This window comes from Pseudorasbora parva, chromosome 8 (genome assembly GCF_024679245.1).
Source record: "Pseudorasbora parva isolate DD20220531a chromosome 8, ASM2467924v1, whole genome shotgun sequence".
Lineage (NCBI taxonomy): Eukaryota > Metazoa > Chordata > Actinopteri > Cypriniformes > Gobionidae > Pseudorasbora > Pseudorasbora parva.
This window is the reverse complement of record NC_090179.1, coordinates 21,531,116-21,556,513: the sequence shown is the minus strand read 5'-3', so window position 1 is coordinate 21,556,513 and position 25,398 is coordinate 21,531,116. Positions and strand designations below refer to the sequence as shown.

The 25,398-nt window shown below is 37.1% G+C and overlaps 2 protein-coding genes across 7 annotated transcripts in view; both read right to left on the bottom strand.

Moving 5' to 3' along the window:
* Positions 1-1,019: 1,019 nt before the first annotated feature.
* Positions 1,020-20,939, bottom strand: etv1 (ETS variant transcription factor 1). 6 transcript variants are annotated; one of them, XM_067450374.1, is made up of 13 exons: positions 20,817-20,939; positions 20,409-20,477; positions 19,435-19,522; positions 19,145-19,192; positions 14,152-14,205; positions 10,621-10,750; positions 8,642-8,830; positions 8,244-8,500; positions 6,630-6,698; positions 6,474-6,542; positions 5,517-5,686; positions 3,834-3,935; positions 1,020-2,508 (listed from the first exon to the last, which is right to left on the bottom strand). In XM_067450374.1, exons 2-13 carry the CDS (start codon positions 20,451-20,453, stop codon positions 2,287-2,289), a joined length of 1,443 nt encoding a protein of 480 aa, XP_067306475.1. In that variant the 5' UTR covers positions 20,454-20,477; positions 20,817-20,939; the 3' UTR covers positions 1,020-2,286. The 6 variants fall into 6 exon arrangements, with proteins under 6 accessions (XP_067306475.1, XP_067306477.1, XP_067306472.1 ...); XM_067450376.1 differs by having other exon boundaries at positions 20,394-20,477; positions 20,817-20,934; XM_067450371.1 differs by lacking the exon at positions 20,409-20,477 and adding an exon at positions 18,476-18,566 and having other exon boundaries at positions 20,817-20,835.
* The window catches only part of dgkb (diacylglycerol kinase, beta), a 73,429-nt gene continuing 68,945 nt past the window's right edge, over positions 20,915-25,398 (bottom strand). Inside the window, 1 exon segment of the mRNA XM_067450370.1 lies at positions 20,915-21,035. The gene's annotated coding sequence lies outside the window, so the exon portion shown is untranslated.

The window sequence follows — 25,398 nt, the reverse complement described above, 5'->3', positions numbered from 1 at the left end:
ACGTGTTACACGCATATTCTGTAAAACAGGTTGCATCGCTTCCGGTTCATTTATAATGTGCCAAAATTTTAAGATCATCTGTGATTATATAGATTTCACATTTGGAAGAGAGGCATATTATAAATGAGGTCCCAGCTGATTACATTCAAAAGTCCATAGATATCGCCATCAGTTCATATTGCTGTTAACACTTTCTCCGGCAAGCGGATGCAACGAGACCTGTTTTCCTGTTTTTCATCGGCATAAAGTATGGAAGCTTGTTTACGACATGGAATAAAACTGAAAATGTCAGAAATGCAAGATTTTTCTCACAGTTTAAACTTTTGTTGTTTGTATATGTATCTCACATTTCGGACTTGCAATTAAACTTGCAATTGTAAGAAAAAAAATCTGAATTGAGATAAAAAGGTTGCAAATTATCTTTTAAATTGTTTATATCGAGTTTATATCTCGCAATTCAGACTTTTATTTTTTCGCAATTACAAGTTTATCTCGCAGTTCTGACTTTTCCTCCTCACAATTTCAAGTTTATATCTCGCTTTTCTGACTTTTCCTCCTCACAATTTCGAGTTTATATCTCGCAGTTCTGACTTTTCCTTCTCACAATTTCAAGTTTATATCTCGCAGTTCTGACTTGTTCTGAGTTCTGAATTGTGAGATATAAACTCTTGAAGAAATGTATATCTTGCAGTTCTGACTTTAGAACACAATTGCGAGTTTTTCACAATTCTGAGAAAAAAGTCGCAATTACCTTTTTTATTTTTTATTCAGTGGTGGAAACAAGCTTCCATAATAAAGCCTATGGCAAGCAACATTAAAGTAAAAAGTCAGTGTTATTAACTATCTCAAGTAAGAATTCTTCTGTTTCTGTCAGTTTTATTCTGGATCTGGAAGCTGAATGATATCATAAATCAGGGAACAGCACTGCTTATTTCCTTGGATTCTATGCCATTGAAATATGAGACAAATATTGACATAAATCACAATATACATACTTAGAAACAAAAAAAACAACCTGGTTGTATTTGAACACTATTTTATTACAGAAGTGTAGCTATTGCCATTCCCTTCCCAATTATGTATATATTTTTTACATTCAATAAACACTGACGCTTTTTTTTTTTTCAAATGTAAAAAAGAATGAAGAAAAAAATGAACGTACTGCAGGGCATAGCTGCCGTCTGGTCATACGTGACTAAATTTACACGAAAAGCAGCATTGAGGTGCATTAACCTGAATATACATGTTTTATATTTTCAAAGATGTCATGGTGGAGCAACTAATGGACCAACATCCAATTATTTTCCTAATAAAAAACTTTTGTCACTCTAATATATATATATATAAAAAACTGAACTAATATAATAATGTCATAGACACGTGTGAAGCTTGTATCTTGCACAAGACCTGTCTGAAGAGAACTATTTCATATCTATTGGCGCTTTTGACCAAAAAGTCATATTCAGTGAAATATGGTGTCAAATACTGAAGTATACAGATGATAAATTAAATAGATCCTAAAAAAACAGCAGTATTTGAAACACCATGCACTGTAGGTTTATGAAATCATGCTGACATGTTTTTTTTTTTTTTGTCTTTACTTAATTAAGAAAAAAGCTTGTTCATTGAGAAAATTACCTGCATCTTCCCTCCTCTAAGACATTATATTCATATATATATATGGGTATACCTTGAATACTAGTGTAATATCTCTTCACAAATAACACGAATCTGTCATTTGTTGAAACTAGTGCTAGTATTCAATCATTTTGGAATGGCGAGTAAGGGTCAGATATGTGCTCATTTTACTTTGACATAGAGAGTTTGAAGGATTTTATTTCCATAGTAATACACTGTATTATTTACTCAGTTTGACACCAAGGGAGAGAAAACAAACGTGAAAATGTGCGAAAATAACAAAGCGCTCCACAAACAATCCAAGAGTTTCAATGGTAAAAGAGTTTGGGATTTTTCCACTCACGTGCTCCAGACTCTAACCTGTCAAAACAGTTCAAAACGTCTGTCCGGAGAGAGGCCATTTGCCCTCCAGAGTCTTTCGCGGTGAGAAAACGGCATGCTAAAACACCCCATCCCCTTCAATAGCAACAAAAAACACCAAAGGAGCATCTAACGTAACTACACCAGTAAGTTTGTAGGTTTACACACTGCCATTATCCTCTGTCCATAAAGTGCTCTCTTTTGTCCTGGGGAATGACTGAAGGAAATGAGGGACAGTCTGAAAGTTTGTTTTGTTTTGAAACGGCCGGACTGTTCTCGTAGCAGTTTTCAGTAGACGTAGCCCTCATTGTACGGGTGCGGGTTGCAGTAGCCGCCCTCTTGAATGTACGCCATGTTCTCATCGAAGTGTGACAACGGCACGGTGTCTTCCTCGTTGATCTGCCGCTCCAGGTCGGTCTTCAGCACCGGACGCTGATTGTCAGGGAAAGCCATGGAGAACAAAGCCTCGGGGTCGCAGACAAACTTATACACGTATCTTTCACCTGCCACCTTTGAATCGAGAAACCACAATATTACTATATGTTTCCACAGTGCAAGGAATTTTGTTTAAAATTGCATTAAAAGACTTGCTGGGAAGGTGATAAATTGCATGTCCATTACCTTTTAATACATAAAACATATAGTGTGCATATTTTAGATGTTTTATAATTTTGTGTTCAACTTTGTAGTTAATTTAAATACTCTTTTACTAAGAAAAAAAGTTTTCAGTTAATATAAGGCGAAAAAATATATATTGTTTTAGGAGAACACAGATTTTCTTTACATACAAGTCCACATTCTGATGTTTTTGTGTTGACCAGAAATATTTGAATAAAATATAAATTTGTCTCGAAAATATATTTAATATTATAACTACACTACTGTAATAAAACATCAGATTTTTAAATGTTTTTGAAATAAGTTTCTTATGCTCCCCAAGACTGCATTTATTTGATCAAAAATACAGTAAACTGTAATATTGTGAAATAAATTAAAATAACAGTTTTTAATTTTAATATCTCTTCAAGTGTACACTGTAAAAAATATTTTTGGTTTAACTTAAAAAAGTGAGTAACCTGGTTGCCTTAAACTTGAGTTTATTGAAATAAAAAATTTGAGTTGATACAATGAAGGAAATTGGTTTAATAAATAGAAACTCAAAATATTGTATCTGAACCACATAAACAATGTGATAAGCCATGAAAATCGCACAATTTGGCATGTTTCACTGCGTCATCACAAATAAAACACACACAACTACCCAATATGCGCACAAAACCTTTTAATAATATTTGAATAAAGGTTGCCGACTCTCTAAAATGTTCACTGTATTAACTCAATTTTTTTATTTCAATGAACTCTAAATTTTAAGGCAACCAGGTAACTTATTTTTGAAAAATAAGCTGAATTTTCAGCATCATTACTCCAGTCTTCAGTGTCACATGATCCTTCATTCTGATATGCTGATTTATTTTTAATAATAAATTAATATTTAAATTGTATTATTAATTATTAATAATTCATATTTTTTGTGTAAACCTTGATAAAAGAAATTCAGAAAAGCATTTATTTGAAATATAAATCTTTAGTAACATTAAAAATGTCTTTACTGTCACTTTTGATAAATTTAATGCGTATTTTTTACCGAAATGTGTATTTAAACTCTCAGACTTTAGCATTGTAGCTAAGTATTACATGTTCTTATTGGTCATTAACATAAAAGTAGCTTATTAGGAAAAAAGGTCCACTTATGCCGAAAGGACTGTGTTTTGAAAGTAGCTAAGCTAAATCTTTTGTGTGTCAGAATTGTAGCCTAGCTTGTTAGCCTACATTACCTTTTGCATGATGCCTTTTTCATAATAGTAGCGCAACGATCTGCTCAGTTTGTCGTAGTTCATTGCGGGTCGATTCTTCTGAATTCCCCAGCGTCTTGCCACCTTTGAAGCAAAGACAGTAAGTTGTCAAAAAATGAGCATACTGCAAAAATCTGCAATAGCAGAAGTTTCTCTAAAACATTAGGCAAAAATACGACATTACACCCACTCAAGGCCCATTCTCAGAAACAAAGCAGTGGTCAGGCTTCATCTTCCCATACCTCTAGTCAGAGATGTGTTCATTAGGAACAGCAGAGCGTGGCAGATGTTCCTGCACCTGTCCGCATGACCACCCACCTGTGCCCCCCTCCTTTTCAAATCTCCCTCCCACCCCTCTCCCAGAGCCCCGCGCTGTGGGCCTTTTTCACTCTACCGCGGCTCATTCACGCCTTGCGCCCGCCCAGCCGATCCCAACGGCCCCAGTCACCCGATGGCATGAATGACTCCCCTGTTCCCTACAGCTGCCCTGTGGACCAACGCCAACACACACACACATACAGCACCAGCGAGTCCCACTGTCGCGGGCACTTTACACAAACACACCTCTGTCTTCGCTTTACAAACTCTGGATATTTTGGAGAGTCAACATGTTGAAATATTTCGTTTTTTGGATGGACATGACAGACTGTTTTGAACAAACAAACGAAGAGCCTCACTAGGATACAAAATTTGCATATAAAATGGAAGTGCTTTAATTTTAGCAAAGATAATCAGATAACGATGTTATTAAGCAATATATAATGTCCTGAAAGTAACCTTATAAAGCCTACTGTATAATATTTGATATGCAAAATTCAAAGGCCTCTAAACGAAAACTTTGCTGAAAAACCAAATCTACTACGACTATCCTGTCGTATGACTAAGAGTTGACTTTTTTTAGCATGTAAAAATCCTTTTAATAGAATTCTAAAAATGTCAATTTTCAGATCTTTTTGGGGGGTCAACTAATATTTTTTGTAATATTTAGTAAACACTTGATGGACAGAAGCAACTTAGGTTTACTTGATTATTCTTAGGTAACTTAGGTTTACTTGATTATTCATATATATATATATATATATATATATATATATATATATATATATATATATATATATATATATATATATATATATATATTTATTTATTTATTTTATTTATTTATTTATTTATTTATTTATTTATTTGGAAAATCATGTTAAGTATCATCTATGAAACATCAGGTTTGAGGAATGTTTATTTGTAAATCTCTCAGTCATCATTGTATTGCATTGCATTCTTAATATTTTGACTTATATTGACTTAAGATAAGTATATAACATTACATATTATTTATATTACATACTATAGGATCCATTAAAGCCTGATGTATCAAAAATGATACTAAAATAACACATGCAAACTTTTGAAATATTTTGTCGAAAGCCTAAAGGTTGCATTTAAAAAACAGGGTTATATTATTTTTTATTAAATTATTAATATCCTAAAATTGTTTAAAAATTAACTGTTTATGCTCTGAAAGTTAAAAGTGAAAAATAAAATGTTTTCCCTGCTGAACGGGACCACGACACTGTTTTTAAAGCTCCACAACTATCTGCACCGTTCAAGAGGCCACATACAGATACAATCTTGGTTGAAAAAACTATGTTTAGACTGGCCCATTACCTCCTCGGGCTCAATGAGTTTAAACTCCATGCCCCGGCCCGTCCATGCAATGAAATGTGAGTTTGAGGGGTCATCCAGTAGGGCGACTAAAAACTGCCAGAGCTGCAGCGAGCCCCGTCTCTGATAGGTTGGGCCTTCTCGGTACAGCCCCGCCTCCTGCTTTATGTCGCCTGTGGGTGGAAAAATTAAAAAAGTCATTAGGTGTGTTCGGTTTGAAACGGCACTATGGTGAGAGCAGACGACGCCGTATGCTCTCTAAATGCTCTCGCGTTACTTTGATGTCATAGGTCTGCCCAGCCCTGTTTCAAGTAGAGCACACCTATTAGCTTTCATAGCCAAATCCCACACTGCCGAAAAAATAATAACTGGTTACCTTCAAATTTTGAGTTCATTGAAAATGTAAGTACAATGAACATTTGTGAGAATTGACAACCTTTATTCAAATATATTTCAAAGATTTTGTACGCCTATTGGGTAGTTGTGTGTGTTTTATTTGTGAAGACGCAGTGAAACATGCCAAATTGTGCTATTTTCATGGTTTATCACATTTTATGTGGTTCAGATACAATAATATTTTGAGTTTCTATTTATTAAACCAATTTCCTTCATTGTATCAACTCAAATTTTTTATTTTAATAAACTCACAATTTTAAGGCAACCAAGTTACTTACTTTTTTAAGTTAAACCAACATTTTTTTTTTACAGTGTATAATGCCTAGGGGCAAGATATCATCATGGTGAAACAGGGCATAAAAAAACTATTCTTAAACATAAAAAGGAGACCAGTGGTGCCGTTTTAGATAGATAAAGTCATTTTGTTATATATCTGGTTGATTATAGACTGACTGACTGACCGTGTAGTGAGAATCAGCTTATTAAGAAATAACATTTAACTCAGCAAATAATTATGTTTATCAAAAATTAACTTTTAAAAAGATAAATAAATTAATAACATACCCTCCACCTTCTCCGGCACTACGCAAGTGTCGTCATAGAAGTGCCTCGCAACTTTGTCGAACATACAGCCTATGGAAAAAAAAGAAGATATTGATATTAATTCAACTTTTAAATAAAACACATTAATAAAAAAAAAAAGAAATATAAGATAGTTACCCTCTGTTCTGTTACTGTGTGCCAGATACCCCTCTTGTCTAAGATATACAGAGTGACAGCTAGGCACTTCTGAAAAACAAAAACAAAACAAAAAAGCATTTTAAATATGCATAATAAATTATGCATTGGTTCAAAAACCTAAAAAAACATTATTTATTTATTTACCTTCTTATTTTTCCTGTCACAGACAATGCAATAAAAAGCATCCCATTTTCATACTCATTGTCAAAACTATGGACAAAAGATTTGTGACGATAAATCGCAGCGGATGCCTTGTGCTCCGCGTCAGTCATGTTGTTTGTTGGAGCTGCGATTCAATCAAAGCAAAGCAAAGCAAGACAGCTTAAGTGAATGCTCCATAAAACATCTAACCCTGTTCATTTGGACCTATAAAGATCTCTCAGGGTTTCATTCAAGTAATGGGCCTGTCGAGGAAATTACCACTGATTAAATTAGCCGCTGACTGCCCAGTCCTTACACAGCTCACAACAAACAAGCTCCTTTATGAGGCAGAATAAATTCTTCTAAATGGCTGGGAGGAGATGCAAAACATGTCGATGATCTGTCCGCTGATGTAAAGAAGCAATGCAGACAAATCACTCACTCATGAAGCTTTCATCACTTCTAATTTAAGTGTCTAATTTAAAGATAACAGTTGGACAGCATTCATACTCAATGTGAGTGACCAAAAAAATCTCTCCGTTTTAAATACCACTAACAATTATTTAGGAATTGTCAGAGTATCTGTATTAAAGTCATTTTTTTAAATTTTGTATAAATATAATAAATTGAAATTGACAAAGTAAACAGAAAATGCCAGAGAATTACTGTTATTATCCTGAGGTTACGTTCTACAGATTGACATAATCCACAGGAAACGGCTGAGAAGCAGCGCTTCATTCTCTCCTGACAGGCTGCTGCAGTCCAACTCCATTTTTTATGAATGAAAACCAAAAGCCTCTTCATTCATGCCAGAGCTGGGCCGACAGCCTGAGGGCCCCTGGGGGAGAGATTAGGGGCCCCTCTCCTTTCCAGCCAGGCCCTCAGGAAATGAGATCAGACCCAAATTTCCTAATAATACGCTAATTCTATCAATCTCCCCATCCCTAATAAAGTTGCTATCTGGCTGTATCTGCACCCAAAAGAAAACAAAAGAACAAAAGACGGTTTCCTCTTAGATTATTGAAGTGCATACCACTTCCATCCCCTACAAATTCTTCTTTTTTTCTATTTATTATATTTTAATAATCTATTTTTCAGTTAAATTATTTACACTGCCGTTCAAAAGTTTGGGTACAGTAAGATATTTTTAATGTTTTTGAAAGAAGTCTCTAATGCTCACCAAGACTTTCTAAAATCAGTAGTATTATATTACAATTTAAAAGAACTATTTTCTATTGTAATATATTTTAAAATGTTATTTTTTCCTGTGATCAAAAAAGCATCATTACTCCATCTTCAGTGTCACATGATCCATCAGAAATCATTCTGATATGCTGATTTGCTGCTCAAGAAACATTTCTCATTATCAATGTTAAAAATTGTTGTTTTATGGAAACATAGACCGAGCAATTGAACAAAGTCAGCAGGTTAACACATGGAAACAGAACTCACCTGAGTCGTAGGTGAAGTCGCGGGGCTCTTGTTTGATCATCATGGAGTGAGGGTACGTCTGGGGAAGAGGCGCCCCCACCATGGCAGGATGCTCGAAGAGGGGGTCGGCGTACTCCTGCTTGAACCCCTGAGGAGGGAAAGGGATGCTGGGTTCCGACATCTGTCTGTGATACATGGGCCGTCCGTCCCGCGACATCGAAGGAGATGGGAACGAATGACACGGCTCCGACAACTGCCGCCGAAATCTGTACAAAACACTGAATAGAATAAGTCTCACACATAGTCTGCCTGTCTGTCTGTCTGTCTGTCTGTCTGTCTGTCTGTCTGTCTGTCTGTCTGTCTGTCTGTCTGTCTGTCTGTCTGTCTGTCTGTCCGAAGTGTTTTGTAATTGGCAGTACCTGTGGTCCATGGGGTAAGCGCTGTCAGGGAGGGGCTGCGGAGGTGCGAGGTGAGGGTACGTCCTGTCTGGTTTCGGGGTGGGGGCGGCAGTGGGAGACACATGCTGGCCAGGGGACACGGGCGTGCTGCAGGGGGTAGACACTGGGCTGGAGGCCTTCATTCCCGAGGGATGCTTCTGCTCGTAGGCACTGGAGACATCAGGGAACAAGAGCAGTTTAAGTTAGTCTTTCCTGAGGGCCTTTCAGGCTACAGAGATTATTATGAGACTGCGCTAGAATTTATTGCTGGTAAATTAAAAAAATTAAAAAAACATAAACGCTTAAGCTTTTTGTTCTGAAGCACACTGTATAATGCATGCTAAACCAGTATTTCGAAATCTGGCTGGAGATGAAGTCACGTGATCCTCCAGAAATCATTCTAATATGCTGATTTGCTGCTCAAGAAACTTTTATTATCAATAATAATTTGCTGCTCAAGAAACTTTTATTATCAATCAGTGGAGCTGCTTACATTTTCCCTGTGGAAATCGAGAGGATTCTTTGATGAGCATCTTTTGTAATATAATAAATATCATAACGGTCCTTGCTCAATAAAAATACAAATTTCTTTCTTTTTTTTAAATCTCTCTGAGCACAGAATTTGGAACAGTTGTGTATAAATGACCTCTATTGATTAGAAATGATTTCTATTAGTTCTATAATCAAACAATTAAAGTCCATCCAACTGCCACCCCTCACATCAAACAATCGACAAGGTACAAAAGATGAATCATCGGATGAACCTTAACGCAATTACACTCCATTCAGAAACATTAAAAGACAAGGAAGGAACAGGCTTCTATGGGGCTTGACAATCTCCAAAACACCTCTGAAGAGAACATCATTATCACAGAGGTTGTTGGTTCAGCTTGAGTGCCATCTGCAATATGAGGGCAGGTTGGCTCCTCCAGCGAAATAAAACATCCAAGTGAAATGTCATAAATTTAAAATCAAATCAATAGGAAGATGACTGTAACCAAGCAACCGTGTTTGCCGTAGACGCTTGTCCAAGTGGAAAAGCCATTTATTGCACTTAATGCACCGTAGCGTAATTTCTTGTTTTTCTTTGTGTGTGTGTGTGTGTGTGTGTGTGTGTGTGTGTGTGTTTTTCTTCCCCCTTTCCAATTTCAGGTGGATCTCATTCAAGTCATTTCGAACAGCACCTGCTATACAGTTGCCTCTGAGTAAATAACTAAAGGAAAACTATCATTATTGTGCATTTTTTTCTATATATCTTTAAGACTATTCTTGGCTCAAGCTGAAAAGTCAATGCCAAGAACCCATCTGCTTCAGAGTTGCTCTGTCAAATGAACGTCTGTGCTTTTTATTCAGTCTTTAGTCACTTATAAAAGGTGAAACACACACCCAACCTAACACCTTAGTGTCTGAGGTGAATTTGCACTGTATACGAACCATGAAAATTCAGCATTGCGAACATCGTGATTAACAAAAGCAAAATTTGCATTCAGGAATTCGTTTTTTTTTTTTTTTTTTCACAAAACATCTGTAATTAGGATGTAAATAGCAGACCCTAAATGGATAAATAATGGATAAAAATAATTTGTTAAATGGTATCTCATGAATTGCAAATACACGTAGAAATATTTGGCCCATTTATCACTTAAATCTCTCACACCAGCTGCTGAGGCTGAATTTGCAAACCAAAACATGTGATGTTGGTGTCTATCCTGACAGCTGGAAGTATAAAGTTTAGAGTTGATTTTCACTGCTTTAGTGCAAAAACACTCGTGGGTTCTCAGAGACGTTGCAATCTAGCATGTCTTGGTCTTGTTACTACCGGATGCAATCTGTATACAACATTTTTCCACCATACACAAGATTGGATTCTTTTAAAGAACAATAGGTGTGTGTGCGTGTGTGTGTGTTGTGTGTGTGTTGTGTGTGTGTGTGTGTGTGTGTGGGAATGTGCACTGACGTACCTGATGTTATACAGGCACTTCTCCCCATAGTGGAGTCTGAAGGGCCTTTCCTGACTGCAGGCTGAGCCCAGATCCGTACACGGACTGTGGGGCTCTCTCTTTATCCTCAACTGCAGCCCGTGGAACGCCACTGAGAAAGAGAGAAGCGTACAGATGTTTTAACAGAACATTAACAGTGAACATATTTCCAATAAGATCCAGCAGTGCTGCAGTCACTCTCTCGCTCACACACACACACACACACACACACACACACACACACACACACACACACACACACACACACACACACACACACACACACACACACACACACGTCATCTGCAGACGAAGATGAGGTGACCTTACGATGTCTACCTTCTTTTATATATTCAACAAACAAACAAAAATCATTAGAGTTCTGTTTGTGTGCGTAAAAGTCTGTTTTCACCAAAGGTTTCTTGCACTAAACACCTAAAATAAGCACTCCCATAAACAAGGACAGACACATCAGCCTCCAATTTAGTAACCATATTCAATCCATTTCAGCAAGTTCTCTGTATGCACAGTTACAAACTTTGCTAGCATGTCTTGTCATTCCTAAGTTCAATATTACTATTTTTATTTTTTTACATTTCTGCTAACTTCTAAAGTCAAATCTGAAATTAATCTGAATCAAAATAACACTTTAAAGCTGTATAAATAAGAATAACTATTTTTTTTACACTTTACAATAAGGTTAACATTAGTTAACACACAAAACAAACTAACACAAAAAAAAAAAAATTCAACATTTATTAATCTTAGTTAATCTCAGCATTTACTAATACATTTCTAAGATCAAAATTGTATTTATGTTAATAACATTTTTATTAACTAACATCATCACAGTTCAATAAATGCTTTAAAAACATATTGCTCATTATTAGTTCCTGTCCATGTATTAACTAATGTTAACAAAATACGCTTTATTTAAATGATCAATGTCTAAAGTCAGAAAAAGTAGTTTTAATTTATTTGGCAGTCTTCTGAAATTTGAAATGGTCTTGTTAGGATGTGTCCTTGTTCATGATAGTGGATTCTAAAATAGCACTACAGATGAATAATTTATACTTGAGAAGACTTCTTGACGGACCATATTAAGAAGCACGTAGACAGACGAAGAAAAAAAAATGCCATAATTGATTTTACGCAAAAGGAATACGAGTAAACGAATCAATACAAAATCTGTTATCATCACGGGACGTCATACATGCAGGATGTCATTCCAGTATTGCAACAATTACACATGCATTGATTGGTGTTAATGGACAACATTTTCAAGAAGTCGTTTATGACATTTACTGCCATTTTTTGTATTCTTGCAATTTATGAGATGCATTTAAAACCCCTTCTGTATGTCAGATGTCAACTGGGCAACACTGCCTCAAAAAAACAAAAAAACAAAACCTGCAACAAAAAAGCTTTGACTAAAATAAAGAGCTCTTAGCAAAAGGATGTCACGGTGAGTACAGCAAAAAATTCATTTCTCATATGTTAGCTTATGCAAAATATTCCAAAATAATTTCCATATTTATGACATTAACCAAACATTCATGTTCCAATCTGCAAAAAAGTGAATTTTGTTCCCTTAAAGTGGCACTCTAATAGATTTGACTTTGTGTGATTCAATGCTAAATTTAGCAGATCACACTAGGAGAACATCTTTTCTCCCATTCATAACACTACCGAATACCATTTTCACTGCACCCTGTGTTACATAAAAGGGTATTTTGGTTAAAAAAACAAGTGTTTCTAAGTTTCATACTGTTTTTTTCCCCCTGTGCTGATGGTCGTGTGTTTTCTCACCCTTCTCTCTTTCTCACTCTCACCTCTTCGCTGACTGTTACTCGCTGATAATAGATTCAGTCACACCTTCTTCTTAAACACTCAGGGCTTGAATTACGATGGCCTTTACAAAAGGGCAAATAACTAAAATATAATCACTGTTTGATCACACTCACCCAGCCACAAATCACTATTATAGTAAATGTTTAAAAAAAGTTATTGATCTTTTTACAGTAACAACAGCTTTTCTCTTAACAATTGCAGATGCGTTTAAAATGAAATCATATTTGAATATATGTAAACTAGCATTCCAAAGTTAAGGATTTAAGTGTTTTAATTTACTTGATCAAAATAAAACAGTAATACTGTAAACTATTATTTAATTTAAAATAACTATAGTCTATTTTACTATAGTTTAAAATGCAATTTATTCCTGTGATCAAAGCTGAATTTTCAGCATCATTACTCCAGTCTTCAGTGTCACATGATCCTTCAGGAATCATTCTAATATGATCTGGTGCTCAATAAACATTTATTATCAGTGTTAAAAACAGTTGTGCTGCTTTTTTTAGGAGTTCAAAAGAACTTATTTGAAATAGAAATCTTTTGTAACATTAAAAAATATTTACTGTTACTTTTAATCAATTGAATGAATCCTTGCTGATTAAAAAAGTAATCATACAAATCATTTCACAAACAACCACATATCAGGCCACATCTACTGCGCATCAGTTTCAAAGGTGTATTTTTTTCTTGCCGTGTAATCCCTGTATTTTCAAGTTCAGGGTGTTTTGTGGGAATGGGCCACATGAAACGGAAGTGATCCACTGGCATTGCCGACTCAGACCCATATGGGAGGGCCAGGATGCCCGTTCAAGAGCCCAACCGCCATGCCCTCGCTCTACCTCCATCTGCCCGTCCCTCCTCTCCTCCACACCCTGCCGACGACGCCAACTAACACTCTGTGCTTTGAACAGTTTTTCTTAAATATGCATTTTAGAATGGAATAATCACTACTGGATATCATTTAATTCTTTATATGGAACAAAAATATAGTTTTTTATTCAAGAATTATTCTCATGTAGAAAATAAGGTCACGCAAGGTTCCTTCGGTGACATTTCACTTCCCTTTTGTCATTGTCTACGCTCACAATAAGGCCTAGCTCAGACTGAGAAAGGAATACAGGACAATAGGCCATTATCAGCAAACACTAGTATATTTTATTTGCCTAATGAGCTTGCGTTCTCTAGAAAGACAAAGCCCCCCTTCTTCTCCCCTACATCCTCTGTAGCAGAGTCTGTTTTGGCTCCTCTTTAAGACATAAGCTGGACTCGCTCCCCACTGTGCCTCATTCAGTCCATGCCACTTCCGACACTGGCACCGGCTCTGCCACGACCACTGCGCGCCAACTTTACTTCCTATGCCCATTTAAAGGCCTATTGCTTCTGGCTGCACTCGCCGAGAAGGTACACAACCTAGAGAACACACGCCGTTCGCGCACTTTCTCTGTTTATTCACAGAAACAACGACGGCGAACGGCAACGTGTCGTAAACAAGGGGGGGAAACAAGTTAAAATTTCACACTAAATCGTCCAATTTGAGCATCGTATTTTAGTTAGGCCTTTCTACAGTGAGTTTTTGATACACACTCAAGACATAATATAAACGCAGGAATCCATTCATACATTCAAGAGCAAGAGTAAAAGAAAAAAGGTCACACTTACAGTTTTCACTCTGAAAGTCAGGAACAAACTGCTCATCATTGTCAGGAACTTGAGCTGGGAGGAAAAAGGAGAGTGAAAAGGGTGAATAAATACAGATTTTTTCCTTGGTGATCATTCTATTTGGTCGAGCTAACACAATCTGTCCTCAAATGATCGCTTAAACGAGTAATTTCCTCTAATAATCCTCTGTAATTGAAACACTAATGATTTGAAATTCTCAGACCAACCCATGAAGACGTTTATTGCTTGAAAACAGAGAAAACATATCCTCTAATTATGTCAGTAATTTAATTTCAACTTAATTTGTTGGACAAAGCAGGCGTGTGAAACGGTCTCCGCCGTTCGCCCTAACATCCAGCAAACGATACACTGATACACGTGTATCAGGCCAGGCAACCAAATAAGACACCTTGCCTTGTGATCAAAATGTGCTTTGCAACTACGCCGCGTCTTCATAAGGATAGCCATGCAGTGAGAAAACACCTATTGTTCACACTGTCTAATTGGGACACATCCCCGCTGGTGAAAGCACCTGTACCTGCCGCGACGGCTGCCGTCCAAACAGAGCACGTTCCCCTACCTTTCCCTCTCTCATATAATGCTAAAATAATGAAGCCTTCATATGGAGCTCAATTAAGCGCATTCATGTTTATATCACACACACGTTTGAAAGACCTGTTGTTTATTGCTTGTTAAACTCGACACAAAGGCGCACCGTGGTGGAGGAGTGCGCGAGACCTCACTGCACGGGGCTATTAGCACATTTATTCCTCTGCGCTAAAATTGGATTTTCATTTTCACAACAACAGTAACAAGTCGCAACATGCACAATCAACATTTGCTTTGTGTAAGGCAACACGTTCTGCTCGGCTACTTGGCTTTTCAGCTTTCTTTTTGGAAATGGGGTGGACCTTCAGTGTTTCCTCATGTCTGTGCAAATTGTAAGGCATTCACTTAATGTCAATATGGGAGAATTTGTTAAATATTATAAATGAGCTGCCAGAAGGCTTATATTTCAGTACTTTTAAATCAAAACTCCCATTCAAACAAGATTCAACTATATAATGAAGGTAGATTTTTACTGGAAAGTTGATAAACACAATTTTTTGTTCATAGATGTCAGGTACACTGTAAAATATAATTTAAAAAAATAAGTTACCTGGTTGCCTTAAGATTTTGAGTTCATTGAAATAAAAAGTTAATACAATAAACAGTTGGGTTAATACAATGAACATTTTTGAGAATCGACAACCTTTATTCAAATATTATTCAAAGATTGTATAAGCGTAAATGTGTGTATTTTATTTGTGATGACGCAGTGAAACATGCCAAATTGTGCTATTCTCATGATTGATCACATTTTATGTGGTTCAGATACAATAATATTTTGTATTCATTGTATCAACTCAAATTTTTTATTTCAGTAAACTGAAAATTAAGGCAACCAGGTTACTTACTTTTTTAGGTTAAACCAAAAATTTTTTTTACAGTGGTTATACAATTAAAATGTTATAAATGTAAACATTTTATTAATTACAATATTCATATGCTAAAAATTATTTAATTTTATGTTACCATTAACAGTTTTGCTGTTTAATGAATTGTTTTATGTTTAAAATTTATGCCATTAAGATTTTTTGTGGCAAAACTTCACTGTAAAATAAAAGGCTGCTGTCTTACTTTTTAAGTACTATCAACTTGGATGTTTAAGTAATTTCAACTTAAATTTCATTGAAATTAATAATTTTTCTTTCTTTTTTTAATTTTTAGAAAACTGCTTATTTTCATGACTTAAAGTAATGTAAAAACATGTGTTGTCAACTTATTGATCATATCATTTTTCCCAGTGTAACAACAGGTCAGCATGTGTCAATAAACTGTATCTCAATACACAATAATGGTTAAAACTGAATTTTATGGTCTCTTCTATAACTCAGCATTCAAACTATAAAACATGCACCCAAGGCCATACAGTTCTTGGCAATCAGGGCCAATATATCTTTATAGTTCTTGCCAGTGTTTTGGGTATTTGAAAAGGCGAGTCGAGTACAACCGCAGCAGACGTTTTTACTGGTAAAACTCAACAAGAAATATCACCGCCATCTCCCTCACGGGTACTGAAATAAACACATTCAAAGAGATATTAAACAATACCCTCACTAGGTCAAAACAGGGTGAGGAGGAAAGAAACACCATGTGCGTTAAGAGTCAGAAAAGTAGCGTAAACATCAGTTAAACAGAGACAGAAAGACTGAGCTGCAGCCAGTATTCTCAGCGGGGTGAATGAGTCAACCTGTGAATGGGACAGCTGATCCCAGCGCCACTCCTGAGGCTAGCTAAGGTGTTGGAGCATGTCCATCAGTTAAAAAAAAAAAAAGACAAGAGCAGAAAAGAGACAAACTGCAGCACCAGGCCACATAAAGACACACGTAAAGACTCGCAATTCCTTCTCTCAGAGAAAGATGCAGAGAAACCAGTTAAAAGTCACACTGCCTACTAGTAAAACCATCCTGGTATGACATATTCAGTGAGTCTTTTGTGAAGTTTTCTAGATGTAATAAGTGACTGTCACCTGTCTCTGGCCAAAATGACACATGTATGTCAAATGACGAGCCATCAGCTCTTTAGTCTGCGCTGCCGGAAATACTGTCCGTCGTTCATAAGTCTTCCGCTTCTTTCCAATTACCTGAGCTAATAAATCTCTGAAATGAAACCGCTAGGTCTTCGTTTGGGTTCTAATGGACAGGAAGTCATATATTAAATCTATCTGCGATTTATCTTGAATCTTTGGGCGCTGCGGCTGATGGATGTAAGACAGGTTGAATTGTACTCCTCACTGTAATATCTACTGCAGCGACTACTTTTTTCCCCTGCCGGATACACTAAAATATTTAAGTCATGTCTTATTCTTTTAGAGGCCCTGGGGTGGATTTGGCATAATCAAACTCGCGACAAGGACAGTAAAGTCCGAAAATCTGTTCTAAAGCGTACTTTTAATTTTAAAATCCACGTTTATACTGCAAGCATTTTTAAATATATTAAAGAAAGCGGTCTATTAAAAATTGAGATCTCTTTCCTTATGCAGATGGACAAATCCTATATAGACAGATCATTTCCTTATATTATAGATGCTTGGCTTTTTATACACAAACCAATGTCCTGTAGTGCAGCTGTACAACATCATATTTCAGTCAAGTTATTTGATGCTGCAAAACAAAAAGATGTTAAGTTGCATTAGTTGGACTTATGTGGCATGCCTCATTTAAAAAATTCCAGCCAGATGTAGTGTGATCAATAAACAGACACACACACTCATCTTTCTTTCATCTTTTTGTCCAAAGCGCATGCAAATTCATTCCATAGGCTGAAAGGCAGTCATGATTTTACAAATGCAAGGCGCTGGAATCGGTTTTACAAACTGCTTTGCATGATTTTCAGCTTTGTTTAGGTTTTTTTTTTTTTGCTTCCCAATTTGCAACCAAACTGCTTTTTACAACAAACAGACAAAAGGTTACGTCTACTATGATTTCTGACTTATATTTTCAACTTTTACACAACTTAAATTCATTTATTACAATCCTGCAAAGCTTAGCCTATTTAAATTGTGCTAAAATAATCACAGTATAATTGCCACCAATTCTATATATTTATTCCTTTAGAAAAACTAAAAAAGTTATTTCACTAGAGACTGATAAACAATTAAACAACATTCATTTTTAAATGTATAATCAATTTTGTTTTTCTAAATGTCCTCTACAATATGTTTGAAAATCCAGCAAAATCATTCACTTTTTGAGAAGCAAAAAACTACTTTTATGTTATATTTGCAACATTTTGCAGCAACAAATACACACGGTTTAGAGTAAAACTTCACACACCAAAAAAGTGTTAACAGTACACTTTATAATAAGATCTCGTTTTTTTTAACATTAGTTAGTGTTAACTAACATGAACTAACAATATTAACATCATTTTACAGTATTTATTAACCTTTGTTAATGTTAGTTAATAAAAATGTTCACGTTCATGTTAGTTCACAGTGCACTAACTAACTTTCAGTCTTAAAAATGTATTAGTAAATGTTGAGATAACACTGACTATAATCACAAAATTCTGTACAAGCGTTGTTAGTTCACTGCAGATAACTAATGTTAACAAAGGAAACCTTATTGTAAAACTTTTTTTTAGACAAGAAACGTTTTAACATCAAAACTACGAGTTTGCCATTTAGAATTTAACGTAACATTGTTAGAATTTTTTTAAATCAATTTTAAATATCTCCAAACACATCTAAAATCAACCAAAGAGGGAAGCATTTACTAACCTAAAGGTCGGTGCTGCAAGCAAGGTGGGAAGAAGACACTCGCGCTTAACTCCTGAAGCATCACGTTTGTGTTAAACCACAACCAGCAAGTCTTGCCATGAGAAAAAAAAATTGCCAAAAGAAACCAAAAAAAGTTAGAAGGGAAAAAATTAAGCTGTAAAAGCTGAAGCGCAGAAAGCGATCTAGCGTCAATCCATTTCTTTAACAAAGACTTAAAACACTATATGAGAAGTATCATACGCAAAAAAAATGGGATGAGAAAAAGAAACCGAGTGAGGGAGAGAAGGTGTGCGCGCGTGTTCGAGAGAGAGTGAGGTGGCAGAGTTGGTGGCTCGTCTGCCTCGGCTCCTGCCAAAAGCGGAACGAGAGGAGAAGAGAGTGAGCGAGACTGCAAGTTCTTCTGGTAATTTGTGATGACACTCAAAGTAGAACCTCCTCGGTCTCCCCCTAGACTCCTGCTCTTCTCAAGCACTAATGTATGCATGACACACCAAGTGCCTTTGCTACAGATGCATTAATTGGACTGCAGATTAGGTCTGTAACTTGAGGCATATTTGCTCCCCTCCCCCAAATCTCCCCCCATGCACGCTCCCTCTTCTTCTTCTTCAGCTTTGAAACAAAAGCTCGATCAGCCACCAGCGAGACTGAAGTAAACAGACCAGAGCTTACCTTCTGCGAGCCAGGTCTCCTGAAGTTGACTGAGATCTTGAAAGAGCTCTAAAACAAAGACAGCAGAGTTTGAGATGGTGAAACAACAGGTACAAAGCTTTAATTATGAGTTTTGACACCGGGCACAATCTCGATTCCAGTCTCAAAGCCCTCTGAAGACCGAGGCGAGCGCTGCTGATTGAGATTTTAAAGCCCTGAGTGCAGGTGGCAACAAGCGATATTGCATTTTGCAAGATGTTAAGAAGGCGTGAAATGAACATTGTCTTTTTCACCCACACCTGAGTGCTTACCCTCTGTGTCCAACGCCAGGGCAGAGTTAATGAATTTTCTTTTCCTGTCCTTCGCTGGTCTCGTGTTGGACGTCTTTCCCCGAGGATTCTAAGCAGAAAGCAACAGATCAATTTTCTCAAATTGAAGATGGAGTGCGTTGAGCTCGCTTTGGAAAGAACACACTTCAGCTCCACTTATTATGTGAGGGTTGATATATTAGTGGCACTTTTGACCTGTTGAAAATCTAACCAAAAAAAACAACATTTTTATCATGTCCTGGCGTAAAAGTTCTGATCATGGCCTCGATCAACCCTCAAGTTTTGTAATGGTAATGACAAAATTTAGTTTTTAGAGTAAAAAAGTTGGATAAGTCTTGGACTTCCGAACCAAACAAGTTAGATAGCCATCATTTATATTTGTGAAATACAGAAAATACTGATCAAATACTGCTTTGGTAATGACACCTATAGTTTAAGTTCTAAAAGCAAGTTTTAACATGATTATTTGTATTCTTTACAAAGTCACTTTGTAATTTTGTCATACATTTATATTATGCCCAAATATGTAAAATGTCCAATGTGACTCTGACAGAATAGAATAACTTGTTTTAAAAATGTAAACTCATTCATACATACATACCAGATTAACTAAAAAAAAGTGCCCAATAAAATTTCCCAGATTTGAACACACTTTAAATGTCTTATAGGGCAACTTAAAAGCTCAACAGCATGCATAAACTCTGGCACGAACGTCATTTAATACGCCATAATGTTATTCACAGGTCTTATAATCTTAAGTTTTAAACTATCAGTGATTGTTAATATCTTCAGAATCAACCTAGAGGACAAAAGTTCACCTAAAATGAAGAATCACGCATATACATGTTCTATTTCTCTACAGACATGTTACGTTACGCTCAAAACGCTAGTTCTCGTCATTCAATCAATTAAATGACAGATATATACAATCACTAATTTACCTTCATCAGACTTACATGAGATTTTATGAAAGGCACTTGTTGGTCGTTAAGTCCGTCCATTCTGCGGCGCGCCGTCCGATCACCCTTTGAAGTAGGAGACTGACTTTAAGCGATTTATTGGAACATGAACTGCTGCGCGCTGAAGCGCAATCAGCGGCTCCACTCATAAACAATAACTTTCATTTGACTGACTAGCTACATGCTGGCTATCGTGAAACAGACATTAAACGCAGCAGACCCGTGACACTTTATAGATAAAGTTGCTAGTGTCCTAATGTAAATATGTTGCGGTGCTGTGCGTGCGTAATGCGGCGAGCCGATCCCTCCGAAGGGACTTGACTTTTGGAAACACTTTTTTTTCTGTTTCTAGTTACGTTTTACTTAAACGTCGACGGTGATGGAGAACTTAAAGCTTGCACTCACCCCAGTAAATGCACCGCATGCATTCACGGATGTGTCGCCGGACTGTATGAGAAACGCGCTCTCGTGTCTCTCCTCCGCGCTCAAGTAAACACACACTCGCTGCCTGCTGCTCCAGGGGCCTCCCTTCAGAATCAGCCGGCGCCCCGCTTCCCATTGGCTGCCACTGTCCTCCGCCGGATCAGATTTCCACGCGTCAATCAAGAGCCCATTTCACCGTTCCTTCATTAAAATATGCAAAACTGATATTGCAATTATAAGGTGTTTATTTATGAGAAACACATCACATCATTATAATCTCTCTTGTGGCTAGATGTTTTGGAAATGATGTGCATGAAATTGCACACAATCATTGCATCCCGTTCACAATGCTTACAAACGACCTCTCAGTTTTTGACAAGCTGGGAAAAAAACTTTCAAAGACTGCAATAAACACGCATATGCTTAGATTGGCCACAGATTCCAGATTGTTTTGTTATTTGTCAATCCATTTAATGCAGTGGTTCTCAACCAGGGGACCGTGGCCCCCTAGAGGGCCTCAGCTAAATTCCATGGGGGCTCTGAGATGACTTTAAAGAGTTAATTCACCCAAAAATGAAAATTCTGTCATTAATTACTTACCCTCATGTCGTTGGACACCCTTAAGACCTTCGTTCATCTTCAGAACACAAATGAAGATATTTCTGTTGAAATCCGATGGCTCAGAAAGGCCTTCATTGACACCAATGTCATTTCCTCTCTCAAGACCCATAAAAGACACTAAAGACGTCGCTACAAAGTCAATCTCACACCAGTGGTTCTACAATAATTTATGAAGTTTATAACGACTTATAAGTGATGGGCCGATTTCAAAACAAAGCTTTGTAAAGCTCGGCGCATTTTGAAAAATATATGATGTATGAGAAAAATATATGAGACAAATAGAAATAATATTTTTTTTTCTCCACAAAATAAACACTGATATGGTGACCCTGATGCCTATCTTAGAGACATTCATTTTAAAAAATACACACACACACACACACACACACACACACACACACACACACACACACACACACACACACACACACACACACACACACACACACACACACACACACACACACACACACACACACACACACACACACACACACACACACACACACACACACACACACACACACACACACACACACACACACACACACACACACACAGAGATGAGTCTATACAGTGCTGCCATGGCCAACAGTCAATATTCAGAAATACCTGACCAATCAAAATACATTTATTCATAAAAAATCTATGTATTGATACAGCCACTAAAGATTAAAATACAGAAGGCTACAACATGCTCTCATTTCTTTCTGTGCAGTAAGATGATTTTTTTGTTTCCACTTTTCAATTCCACTTAATATATATTCTGTTACTGTAACCCCGTTTTCCTTGAGAGGTGTTCATTCTCAATAAATATTCCCTTTAACTTTTATTTAACTGACAAAAGTACAAAGAAAAGATTTCTAACATTTCAAAATTAATTGTATTTTGTAAATTTAAACAAATGTTGATTACATTTACATTTTACATTTATGCATTTGGCAGACGCTTTTATCCAAAGCGACTTACATTGTATTCAAGGTACACATTTTACATTTTTGTCAAGTCTTGCTTTCCCTGGGAATCGAACCCATGACCTTGGCGTTGCTAGCACCATGCTCTACTCATTGAGCTACAGGAAAGACAATTTTGTCTTTGATTTTGATGGCTGCAACACACTACAAAAAAGTGAAAAGATTATAGAATAGAAAAAGTTAAACTGTTTTTGCAGTCCACAATTAGCAGGTGAACTGGTGAGGGTATTGTGTTTGCGTATATAAAAAGTGCATGCATCTAATCAAAGATGGTCATCATGGCTCACCACTGTGCCAAATCTCACACGCGAAAAAAACTAAAACAAATTCACATTCTCAATGTAAGATTTAGGTCTTACACCACCTATTATGTTGTTAATGTGAAATGATTCAGGGAATCCAGAGAAATCTCAGTCCATGTAGGGCAAGGCAGGACACCTCTAGTGAATGTGCGTCACCTTCGAGCTCTCAGACGGCGTTACATGAGAAACCGTTGTGCTGCTCTGTTAAATAAAGCCACATCATGGACTCGGGAGACCTTTGGAAACCCTTTCTCAGTCTGCAGCTGCATCAGGAAATGCAACTTCAGTCTCTGTTACGCAAGGAGAAAGCTATACATCTGTTCAATGCAAAGAAGCTGCGGAGTTCTCCGGGCCTGAGAACATCTCAGATGATCCAAAACACAGTGGAAATGACTGACTCTGAGAACATCGAGTTATCAGTCCCAAAGACGAAAGGGACCAAGACTTTCAGGTGCAAAAGCAAACATCTGTCATGGTATGGGGTGCATTGGTGCAAACAGTATGGGTGACTCGCATTGGTGTGAAGGTATTTTAAGGCGTATATTAGGATTGTACAGACACATATACTGCCATCAAGATGACATCTTTCCTGTGAAAGTAAGACAATGCCATGCCTCATTCTGCACATTTTCTAGACACACTACACTGTAGATGCAATGCCCTTGACTGCCTGTCTGCAGTCCAGATCTGTCTCTTATTGAAAATGTATGGCACATCATGAAAAGGAGAATCAGACAATGACAACCATGGACTGCTGAGCAGCTGTCGTGTATCAGACGAGATTCTGCAAAAATTCAACCTGCAAAACTGCAAAAATTAGCATCCTCAATTACCAAATAATTAAAAGGAAAGGTCATATGTGAGAGTGGTAAATATGCCTCTGTTCCAACTTTTTTGGGGGTGTGTTGCAGCCATCAAAATAAAAATGTGTTTATATTTACAAAATACACTAAAGTTTGTCAGTGAAAACTTTAATTATCAGTTAAATAAAGGTTAAAGATTATATTATACAGTCAATAGGCAGCAAGTGAACATTTTGTCCTCAAGTTGGTGTGTTAAAAGCAGGAAAAATGGGCAAGCGTAAGGATTTGAGTGAGTTTGAAAAGGGCCAAATTGTGATGGCTAGACGATGGGTCAGAGCATCTCCAAAACTGCAGCTCTTTTGGGGTGTTCCCAGTCTGCAGTGGTCAGTATCTAACGTACCAAAAGTGCTCCTAAGAAGGAACAGTGGTGAAACGATGACAGTGTCATGGGCGGCTGGTCTGTGTGGGAGACGTGCTAGCTTAAATTACTCAAGAAGTTAATGCTGGTTCTGATAGAAAGGGTTCAGAATACACAGTGCATCACATTTTTTTGATTATGGCGCTGCAAAGCCACAGACCAGTCAGGGTGCCCATGCTGACCCCTGCCGAAAGCGCCAACAGTGGTCACGTGAGCTGGACCACAGAGCAAAGGAAGAAGGTGGCCTGGTCTGATGAATCTCGTTTTCTTTTACATCACGTGGATGGCCGGGTGCATCACTTATCTGGGGAACACATGGCATCAGGATGCACTATAGGAAGAAGGCAAGCTGGCGGAGGCAGTGTGATGCTTTGGGCAATGTTCTGCTGGGAAACCTTGGGTCCTGCCATCCATGTGGATGTCACTTTGACTAGTACCACCTACATAAGCATTGTTGGAGACCATATACACCCTTTCATGGAAATGGCATTCCCTGGTGGCTGTGGCCTCTTTCAGCAGGATAATACGCTCTACCACAAATGGAACAGGAATGGTTTGAGGAGCACAGAGTTAAAGGTGTTGACTTGACCTCCAAATTCCCCAGATCTCATTTCAATTGAGCATCTGTGGGATGTGCTGAACACACAAGTTCTGAAATTATGTTCTGAAAATGTGTGGTTTGTAACTATGTAGGGTACACAGGGGTCAAGTGATGAGATTCTTCCCCCGATAACACCTATGGTTATAGATGTGTTTTCACACCTTATCTGACCTTTGAAGTTCATTATATCCATGCATGCAACATATTTAACACATGCTAAAAGTGTAGGTCCAGTGATTCCTGGTGTCACAGTTCTTATCACATTACAATTAAGAAACATCTAACAATTTTTGGATCCGCTTTTGCAGGATCAGATAAACCAGCACATAAACAGAGGGATTTCCATTACGACGAACTGATGGCAACATAAACTGACAATCATGCCGCAATGTATAATCCCGTGAGCTTTATGAAATGCAGGACAGGTACAGATGTTCATTTGACAGGTTAACATTAAAAGGTTACACCATTTGTTGCCAGGTCAAGAGGTGAACGGTTACAGCAAGCTGGCAGGTTCAAAGGGTGAAATGGTATGTTTGTTAGAGTTACAAACAGACAAATTAAACAGTCAGTAATGAAAAAAAATTATGAAAATGTTGCTTTAACTGGTTTTACAAACTTTTAGAAATGCGGTTCAACGTGTCAAAAGGTAAAAAACGTCAGATTTGACCAGATTTTGTTTGTGATAATATTAAAACCAATATTAAAATTAACTTTAAACAAAGCTAAAGTTCAAAAGGTTTTACATTACAATGTGTTTAGAAAAATTGAAATGTACAATTATTTGACTGCACATCAAAATGTTATGATAGGCCATGTTCTCTATCCACCAAAGAAGATCCTTA

Bases quoted from the DNA above. Each gene is read 5' to 3' on its own strand.
- etv1 (XM_067450376.1), bottom strand. From the start codon at position 20,453: ATGGACGGACTTAACGACCAACAAGTGCCTTTCATAAAATCTCATGTA. The intron at 8,831-10,620 runs GTACGTCAGTGC...TGATGTCTCCAG, and splicing joins AAGTGCCTGTATAACATCAG to TGCCTACGAGCAGAAGCATC. The intron at 5,687-6,473 runs GTATGTTATTAA...TTCCACCCACAG, and splicing joins AGTGCCGGAGAAGGTGGAGG to GCGACATAAAGCAGGAGGCG.